At 38.1% G+C, this 10,242-nt stretch overlaps 2 protein-coding genes across 2 annotated transcripts in view; one reads left to right on the top strand and one right to left on the bottom strand.

Moving 5' to 3' along the window:
- The first annotated feature begins 36 nt into the window (after window positions 1-36).
- Window positions 37-3,279, top strand: rps27a (ribosomal protein S27a). Its single transcript, XM_020626912.2, has 6 exons — window positions 37-77; window positions 188-252; window positions 669-723; window positions 1,410-1,495; window positions 2,783-2,914; window positions 3,080-3,279. Exons 2-6 carry the CDS (start codon window positions 205-207, stop codon window positions 3,227-3,229), a joined length of 471 nt encoding a protein of 156 aa, XP_020482568.1. The 5' UTR covers window positions 37-77; window positions 188-204; the 3' UTR covers window positions 3,230-3,279.
- Window positions 3,280-7,511: 4,232 nt separating this feature from the next.
- Window positions 7,512-10,242, bottom strand: part of bmpr1aa (bone morphogenetic protein receptor, type IAa) — a 49,982-nt gene continuing 47,251 nt past the window's right edge. Inside the window, exon 13 of the mRNA XM_020626673.3 lies at window positions 7,512-10,063. Coding sequence (XP_020482329.1) covers window positions 9,938-10,063 — 126 coding nt within the window. The 3' untranslated portion in view covers window positions 7,512-9,937. The remainder of the gene's footprint in view (window positions 10,064-10,242) is intronic.

The raw sequence follows: 10,242 nt of genomic DNA, 5'->3' as shown, positions 1-10,242 counted from the left end.
GCAAATCTGTGCAGAAAACCCCGTCGCACCCTCTGAAAGCCCTCTTCTCACGATCCGCCATTAGGAGTGAGCCTGTGGTAAGATCGTGCTCTACATTTACAGCTATTATTCGTCACAATAACAACTTTAAACGCGCTTTTCACATTAAACATCGGGTTAATAGAGTTGTGTTGATGTTCTGTTGTAGGTGGGTGGAACGCCAGGATGCAGATTTTCGTGAAAACCCTCACGGGGAAGACTATAACCCTCGAGGTGAGCCGCAGTGTGATGGAGGGATGCGCCTTTTAGCGGCTGCTGCTACCCCAAGTTTTACTTCTTTTACTGTTAAATGTGGCTTATAATTACACATCGAACCACATAGATTGAAAGATATAAATGGAGTTGTAGCTATTATGCGTTTAAACTCGAGTCAAGTGAACGTCATGTCCTGTCCTGCCCAATAAAGACATTAGCTATGTTGCTAAGCTAACAGTTAGCTGCCTCTCATGTTGCTGTAAACACGTGTGACGGAAAACAGCCAACTTTCATTAAGTTTCTCTTCATGCATGTATTCACATTTCTCACTGATTGTCATGTCAAATAGGAGATACAGATGAGCTTTAATGACGTCAGGCCGCGTGTAGCTGAAGCTTTGACCGCGTCACGTCTGACTTCTCTTGTGTTTGCAGGTTGAGCCTTCAGATACTATTGAAAATGTCAAGGCCAAAATCCAAGACAAAGAGGGTGAGTTTGTTATTCCATGTTGATTTCTTTCATGGGTATTAAAAACAAGTGGGGTTTTTTTTCTTCAGGATTTATTTAGAACAAGACTTAAAAATTAATTCGTCTTGTTTTCATCAATGCAAAACTCCTCAGACATTGATGAGTGTTGATCCACTGGGACTAGTAAGTTATGGACAATGTTTTTAAATCACACATTTAAAAGCCTTATTAATTTCACATTGAGCTAATTAGAAAATAAAAGGTTTACATTAAAATGTAGTTTAACCTAGTTCAGGGATGGGCAACTTTGCTCACAGCAAGGGCCACGTTCATTTAGTTCTGACTGCCAGGGGGCCAAATTGTAGAATACAAAAACGATAACAGTCATTAATGTCTCAAATTTAACTCAACATATACCAGTGATCAAATATTATTATGGAAATATTTCTGGATTTCATGGCAGATTTTGTCATGTTTTGATATATAAAAATTAGCATTTGTGACTTCTGTTGCAGTTTTCTATGCAACTGGTATCAAAGATGATTGAAAGTGTCATTCAATTTCTAGATTGAATTATGTTGTACTTGGCTTTAAAGGTACTAAGGTTTCTGACGCGTTAGTGTTTTTATTCTGATAAAAATGAAGTGCAACACCTGTCTGAAATAGACTTGCATTCTGCTGAACTAACGTTTTACTCTGGTCTGCAGGTATCCCTCCTGATCAGCAGAGGTTGATCTTCGCTGGAAAGCAGCTGGAGGATGGACGCACACTGTCTGACTACAACATCCAGAAGGTGAGCTGATGTACCACCTGCGCACGCCAGGCACCGTTAACACACGGGGCAACGCGATATCTTTTCTGGTTTTGAATTTGCTAAATGGATACAAGGTACAGAAATCGAAGAAGTTTACAACAAACCAACACGTCTGTTTGTGTGCCCAAGTTAATCTTTACCATTACATACAATGAGCAAAAGGTGTATATTTTTTATACCTATAACAGTCAATCCTATCTGAGACCATTACATTAAAACTTGGAGGCCACAACAGTTCTGTATGGACTTGAATGGAATAGAAGTCTATTTGACACATCTAGCTCTTATCTGTTAGGAGACTTTTGGGGGACCCTCAGTTTAAGATGAAACTGCTTGCTATACTCTGACTATCATTACGTTCCAGGGTTTGTCCAGCATAGAGAATTATTTTATCAATAATCAATAACTTAACGATCGTAACGTCAGCCAGCTGTAGTCTGTGAACTTCTCCACACAGACAGTCAAACAGCGCTGCGTTATAGCCAGCAAATGTATTTTTATTATTTCTCAATTTCCTGATCTGATCAAATGATCCAAGTTGTCTTTGACTGTAAAATCTGTGATTATTTGACACAATACTGTAACTCAAATACATGTACTTGTGTAAATGTATATGTAAAACTAAAACATAATTTACAGCAAAAGAGCAGCCATCATAGGAAGAGGGTGAAATGCACTGACAGGATGTGACCTCCCCTCTCCCTCAAAATTCCCCTCCTCCCCTGTTTCACTGTTACAAAAAAAAAAAATTCTTTACCAGATTTAATTGGGGTTTCAGTAACTTAGGCATATTGATGATATTATTTTATAAAATGGTCAGAAATAACAGCGCGTGTAGTCACACACACACACACACACACACACACACACACACACACACACACACACACACACACACACCCCCCCCCCCCCCCACAGGCCCATTCTGCATTCTCCTAGATCACAGCACAGTTAACTTCTTTTCTTCTCTGGTTTACCAGTGTCATCAGAATTCCTCCATGCAGGCAGTGTAGTGCAGCAAAGAAGAAACTATAACTGGTAGATGAAGTTAACATTCAGTTATGGTATCAGATTGTCTATTGCATTTGGCCCTTTAGGGAGCTTCAGGTGCATAACAGAGTCTGGTATGTGACCATGTGGTATGTGGTTGAGACTAGCTGGTGAACATAGCAGAACATTTTGGCAGCTAAACCTTTTTTCTTTTAGAAGTGGATGGGAACACTGAGGCTCCTGGTTATTTAAAGTTTTATCTCTCGTCCTCTACAGGAGTCTACTCTTCACTTGGTGTTGAGGCTGCGCGGTGGTGCCAAGAAGAGGAAGAAGAAGTCCTACACCACCCCCAAGAAGAACAAGCACAAGAGGAAGAAGGTCAAGCTCGCTGTGCTCAAGTACTACAAGGTACAAAAACATCTTCATGTTGAGCCTACCTGTAGAAAATGTTGAGTTGGTGTTAGTTTATAATGTTTGATAAGTTCATTGAGGAATGTTTTTTTTTTTTTTTTTTTTCCACTTTTCTTTATGAACCAAATTGTTGCTACATCAATTGATTTTTTTTTTGTCCAGGTGGATGAAAATGGTAAAATCCATCGGCTGAGGCGTGAGTGTCCTGCTGACGAGTGCGGTGCCGGCGTCTTCATGGCGAGCCACTTCGACCGTCACTACTGCGGGAAGTGCTGCCTCACCTACTGCTTCAACAAGCCTGAGGACAAGTAGACAGGGACACTCTGAGGGGCGTTAATAAAGATGAAAATGTTTGACATAAATCAGACTCTGTGTGTTTTACTGACACTATCCTGACAGGATGGTGTTTAGTTATGTTCACTAGCTCCTGTGAGGAGTTTCAGCAGGCTGTGAAACAGTGAAAATAATGATACACTTTTATGAATAACCAAGGCAAGAAACACCACCAGCCTGGAACAACCAAGGAAGGTTAGGTGTCACGAGTATTTATTTTTACTTTACTCTGATTAAAAGCCTTTCAAATTTATTTTCTATGGCAACGGTTTGGATGACTGATTCACGGTTAAACAGTTTCTTGTTTAAATAATTTTAAAATGTTCAGGGAAAGACTGGCCAAGACTACTTGATATACGGGGGGGGGGGTCGCAAGTTGACAAGGTTCCTAACCAGAGCTATGACGTGCTAGACTCAATATAGAAATGTAAAGTCATGAAACATTGCTGGGGTACGAAATAAACAATTATCAGTAAAATAAACCTCAGCAAAGTTTGATGTGAAATGTCTTGGTCCAGTTTGTGCAGGTTGTTTTATTGACAAATGTGTGGAATTAGTAGAAGTCAGAGTACAGACAGTATGAGTTATAATTGGGTTAAGAGTATCTAATGAAATAACTAGCTTTAACTAGCATTCATTTAGAATGAATATGAATGGTGTCTACTACCCTGATTAATAACAAATAGCTTGTTTTTTTATCTACCAGAACATTCAGTTGAAAAAGTTGCTCATCAGCTGCTTGGGAATAAAGTTAAGTGACCAGTGATATAGTTTGTCATGTATCACATGCTGTGATAGTAGCTCAAGCTGTTTTCTCTCCAGTTTTAACAAATTGACCAACATAAATCTTAAATATGGAATATCACTAGATGTAGTTTTAGAAAGTAAGGTCACATAATTATATTAACCTATCTTAATCTCTAGTTTAAGCAGACATTACATATTATCAATATGAAATATATCAGGTTCTCTACACAAAAATTCACGATTAAAACAGCACTGTGCTACACTAAATATATTTGGGGGTTGAATTTTGGCTAAAAAAGATGTTTGGACTATTTTTCACATTTTCTAATCAATTTATTGACTAAAAGATGACTTCTTATTTAAGACAGCTTTAATAAAACAATCTTTTTACCTCCCACACCTGGTGATGGATATAATTTGTTGTATAGTAAATCTACCTCTCTTCATTCAATTATTGGGTGGTACATCCCATAGATTGAATCTGTCTGGTGATATTAGGTAAGGTTGTCCTGCCTCCCCATATCTCTTCCTGAGAGTGACTCAGCATTTGGCAGACCATGTTAAATCTAGTGCATTAAAATGTATCTCTCTGCTTGGTAGAGAATTAATTATAACTCAGCAGGAGGATGACACCACACGTTTTCTACAAAATGAAAATAACACTTCTGTAGCCATTGAAGTTAATGTGGAGTTCTTAAAGGCTTCTGGTCTGTGCTTGAATATAAACAAATGTGAACTAATGGTTATTAAAGAATGTGCTGAATCTGCACTTTCCACATTCCACTGAAAAAGGAGGTGCAATATTTGGGGATATTAATTACTTAGGATCAACAAAATAGAACCACCTTAAATGTTCATCCCATTATACAGAAAACAAACCAACAAATGGCTCTTAAAGGATTTGTCATTATGAGGAAGAGTCTTGTTTACTACAGCAGAGGGAATCTCTTGACTGACTGATGACTGATGCAGCGTCGGCTCTGCATCTTGATAAAAAACTACTGAAAGAGATCAACAAAATGCCGTTCAATTTCATTTGGATAAATAGGACCCAGAATTTGAAGAAAATGCTTCTCATGAGTTCATATGGAAATGGCAGGCTTAATTTTTGGGAATTTTTACAATTTAAATAATACATTTAAGATAAATTGAATTAAGCAAGTTTTTAAAAACCCTGCCTTCATTTGACATATACCTCTACCTACATATTGTCTAAGCTGTGCAGCATTCATTGTTTCCTTGTTTGTAACTATGATATAGAAAACACTCCTGTAAAAATGTCTCCTTCTTGTCATGGTCACTCATCTACAAACACAATTTTTCACCCCATAACTATTTTATCTGGAACAACAAGTATATTCGGTGTCAACACAAATCCCTTTACGGCATATTGGTTTCACAATAATATTGTGTTGGTCGATCAGCTGTTCAACAGGGAGGGTCTTCTTTCCAATTTTTTTCAGAAGTGTTTGGGGCTTTGCCCTCTGGAGTCTGTGTGCTTTTGAAATATTAAACAAGGATTGATGGCCGACAGTTACCTCTGTTATCTCCAAGCAAGCACATCAATAGGGACAATATTTATGTTCTTGTTATCCTAATAATATAAATATATAAATATATACATAAAGGATGTTACAACTCTACCATATGTAATTTCTTATTGGAATAGACTTGTGGATGATGTGGCATGGAAGAAGTCTTGGCTACCTAATGGATATACTCATCCATACATTTTATCAGCTGATAAAGATCATATTGTAAAAAGATTTAAGACAGGCATAGATGTAAATTGTAATTTTTGTAATGAATAATCTGAAACTGTTGTACATTTATTTTGGTATTGCCTAACTGTAAAGGAGCTCTAGCAAAAAAGTTGTGATTTCATTAATGAAAAAATCAATAGAGATTTGTTTTATCTTGGAAGAATGTAGTTTGGTCTTTGGGGAAGTAGTACACAGAAAAAAAACACTTGTGTGTACTTGATGAATCTTTTGATTATAATGGCCAAATTTCACAAACCTAAATTCCTGATTCCTGTACTTTTTTCTATATTTTTTTCTATACGCAGAGAAATTGTAAATGCAATCTTTTATGAACATAACAAACAACATTCCCACCTTATTCCTGTTTCTCAGAGGTAGTTCCAGTGCTTGTCCAGCAGGCGGAGCTCTCCTCAATGCCTTCTCGAAATACCTGAAGTCACAAAGTTTCACATTTCTGCATCATGTTAACATGATTTTACCCTTTACAGTTGTCCTTACTCATTTTTCACAACACTCTTAATATTCATTAAACTGTTTCGTCATAACTGCTTAATGGGAAAATAACATAATATTGCATGTCTGCAAAATGTCCTAATTCACCATAAACATTTAATTAACACTTCAAGTAGTAGTTTGAGTTACTATGTCAGTAAATCAGTAAATGCCACAAAATTGAAGTCGTTTTGTTGTCGTGTGAGCTGTACTGCTAAAGATGTTTCATCCTTCTTTCATCTTGTTGATGTTTTTGTGTCAGTCAAAGTTTCTGTTAGAAAATATCTGAATTTGTGTTCACACTGACTTCTTACTGCTCTATTCAATTCTTTTTTGATGAAAGAAAGTTTAGAAGTTGTTTAGAGTTTGACAGTTTCACTCAGGATCAACTGATCAGTTTGGATCAGACGGTAGGAGTTATAATTGTTCAGTTTTGTAGACAACTGTACTTAATCTTCAGCACTCGTCGACTTTAATTGATCGTCAATACAATCATCGATGCAATTGACCTGAATGATTAAGGTTCTCATCTGTTGTGAAAAACAAACTGTTCAAAGATTTGAGCTTTATGGTCTGAAAGAAGTTATTCTAATTTTCCAAGTGTAGATGAGAAAAAACTCTCACAAATTGCTCGAAATCAAAAAGGCTCATTTCTAAAGTAAAATTAAAATGATGAAAACCGAAAAAACTAAAACTAAATCATTGAATTGTTTAAGCAGATTTCATTTTTGGGTCAATTTTACTGAATGCAAAGTATCACTGAATTATAAGGGGGGTCGAAAATGAATGTAATCACTTAATTTATTTAATAAGGTTTTCAAGATTTGCATTAATAAAATTATTTAAAATGTTGACTTCTTATGAATAAATATAATGATAAATGCGCCCTAGTTTCTTGTCAATAACATATTCCATCATGCTTCACTCTTTCATTGTAAACTAATAATCCATGTTTTTTTTTGGTAGAAATGTGTTTCCTCACGGTGCTGGTGGAGCAGTGGTTAGAGCGCGCGCTCCATGTATAGAGGCTTCCAAGCGGGCGGCCCAGGTTTGAATCTGACCTCTGGCTCCTTTCCTGCATCTCATTCCCCACTCTCTCTCTCCCTGATTTTCAACTCTATCCACTGTCCCATCTCTCCATTAAAGGCACAAAAATAAATCTTTAAAAAAAATGATAAAAAAAATAAAGTGTTTCCAAACAGGAAGTGAATTTGTAAAATAAAACGAAGAGGATCAAGAAGAAAAATGGACGCTGTCAGTTTGTGTACTAAAATAAGGTTATTTACTTAGAAGTCGTTACATTGGACAGACTGTTTACAGAGTTTTTTCATTTCCTTGGTAAACTCATAAGGCACCGAACCAGATGCTGTACAAAATAACAACACCAAAAAAAAAAACATTATAGATTTACATATTAGAGATTATTCCTATACAGGGGTTTGTTTTCTTGCATATTTATTACAGAGAAAAACACTAAGATACTGCTCTTAAACAGCTAATGTATGAACCGTAAGCTACAAGCATTCACACACACACACACACACACACACACACACACTTGCATGCTCACACAGACACGCACACACACACACACACTAACTCACGCTCACACCAACATGCACGCACATGATCTGACAGAACTTGCACACTAGGCAACATGTGCACATCCGACAAGAGCCAAAATCAGAAAATATTTAAAGGAACAGTCCAACATTTCATCTGGGTGTTTAGAGAGGATCCAGCTGTTGAGCCTAGCTTAGCACAACGACTGGAAGCAAAGACAGACTGCTGACATAGCTCTGCAGCTACAAAATCACAATCTTGTTTCTTTCTCTAAACCTTTTAATAGACCAGATAAAACAGGTGATGACTCACACTGAACACCCCTGCTTTAAGTCTTCCAGCTGCACAAAGCTTTCTGCACTCACCGCTTGTTTTCTCAAATATTCTTAAGGGAGTTTTGTCTGAATTGTCTCTGAAAGGGTTCATCAATTTTAATGATTTAGGAAGAAAAAAACTGAGAGAAAGAAAAAACACAAGACACAGAATATTAGAAACAATCTGAGTGAACAAGTAAAACCTGAGTGGGAGGAGCCTAAACAAATCTACAAACCATTTTCAAAGCGGAGCGTCCAAGATTTAACCCAACAGGAAGAAGGTTAGCTTTTGGGTTTAGAAACTCTAAGTCCAACTTTATGAGCCACAACCTCACAACGAGCACGCTTAGTTAGCTAATAACCGTCAGGAGGAATCAAAATGTTACTTTGTCTTACACTTAAAGGTAAGATTCCCTCTCCTGGTCGATCACCTCCTTTAGCTTTTCTTTTGAACCTTGGATTGTTTACAGTCCAAACTCTAAGTCACAGATTACACAGCTAGGGAACACATTTTCTAATTCAGGGAAAAAATGATTTTGGACATCTTTAAGTCCATTAACTGTTTCATGTGAACTTTTAATCCTCTTTATCTTTTGTTTAATAACTGCATTACGTTTAATTTAGGTTTTAAAATTCACATTTTGCTTTCCAATGCATTTCATTGTCTTGCGCATTTTTTCTAGACTTTTTTGTTGCAACTGTTAGAATACAAGCTTCTCAAAAGTGCCTCAGAAGATCCAAAGATACAGAGAATTTGTAAAGCAATATTCTTAATCACTGAGCCAAAAGGAGTTTAAACACCCCCAAACATGACAAATTGAATATTCTATTGGCATTAAGGGGAGGGACTTGTGAACTTCTCTATGGCTCGCTGAACAGATCTGCAGTTCTTGTTTAGGACTGACACTATGCTCGTTAGTTCCACCCACTGAGGTTCAACTCGACCAATGATGTCTCTTCTCTGACACTCGGGAGCAGCTCCACATCTTTAGAGCAGCTGACAGACAGACAGACATAAACCACAACACGGACAGACAGACAGGACGGGAGACGTCTCCATGGCGACACCATCCTCTCCTGGAGTCAGCTGGACGTCAACACCACTGCAGCATAGTGTTCTGGTTTTTTAATCTTCTTATGAGTAGGCACGGCATCCAATGATAACATTTATTTACACATTAAAATTCACATATTATAATAGTACCTTATTTCTCTTTATAATTAACTCTACTTTCAGAGTGGAGATATATTTCAATATGGCAGGAGAACTCAGTCCTGAAGAGAAAGTAACAACAAAGTAATAAATTGGCATTCTGAAACAGGCAGAAGTGGAGGAAGGCTGGGCCAGGCGGGTCCTTGGAAAAAAAAAAAAAAAAAAGGAAAAATGTTTTTTTTAATTTTCATGGTTCAGTCACAACGAGTGTCAAGAACCCTCCCCTCCCCTCCAACAGGAAGCCCTCGTCAAAATTATCGTCTTGTTTGGCTTTCACAGAAAGCGTCAAACTGGCTGTCTCGCCACCTACGAGCCAGAAGGAGGAGGAGTATGAGGAGGGAGGACTCCATGTTTTATTTCCAGAATGGAGGAAGGAGAAGGAGGAGCACAGCTCAGCCCTCTGATGGGTCCTTTCTTATCTCCCAACTCCTCCTCCTCTCCCCCCATCCTGATGAAGGTTGATATACTGAGGTTGGAGAAGCCAGTCCGGTCTGATCCTGCTCCAGGTCAGGCTGGGTGTGTTCTGGGTTTTCAGATGAGTCTGATGGTGGAGGTGATGGGACGCGGAAGAGATTGAGGATGATGTAGAGGGCGGTCAGATTTTGATGTCCTGGGACTCCACCATCTTGGCGAGCGTCTTCTTCACTCTAAGGATGGTGAGGCGTGAGGCAGGATTATGAGCCCAGCACTCTGACATCAGCTTCAGCATGGCTCGAAGGCACTGCGCAAACATGACAACACAGCAACACAACATTAGAGACACACCAACTGGAGGTCGAGATGTCTTAGAGCAACTTCATCCAGATGTCAGGAAGACGTGTCTGACTGAATAAAGCTTAACTACAAACTTGAGCTAATTTAGTTTGGATTCAAGCAGAGTTCATCACATCCGAAAACCCC

Source organism: Labrus bergylta, chromosome 10 (genome assembly GCF_963930695.1).
Source record: "Labrus bergylta chromosome 10, fLabBer1.1, whole genome shotgun sequence".
Lineage (NCBI taxonomy): Eukaryota > Metazoa > Chordata > Actinopteri > Labriformes > Labridae > Labrus > Labrus bergylta.
This window is presented reverse-complemented; position numbering and strand designations above follow the sequence as displayed.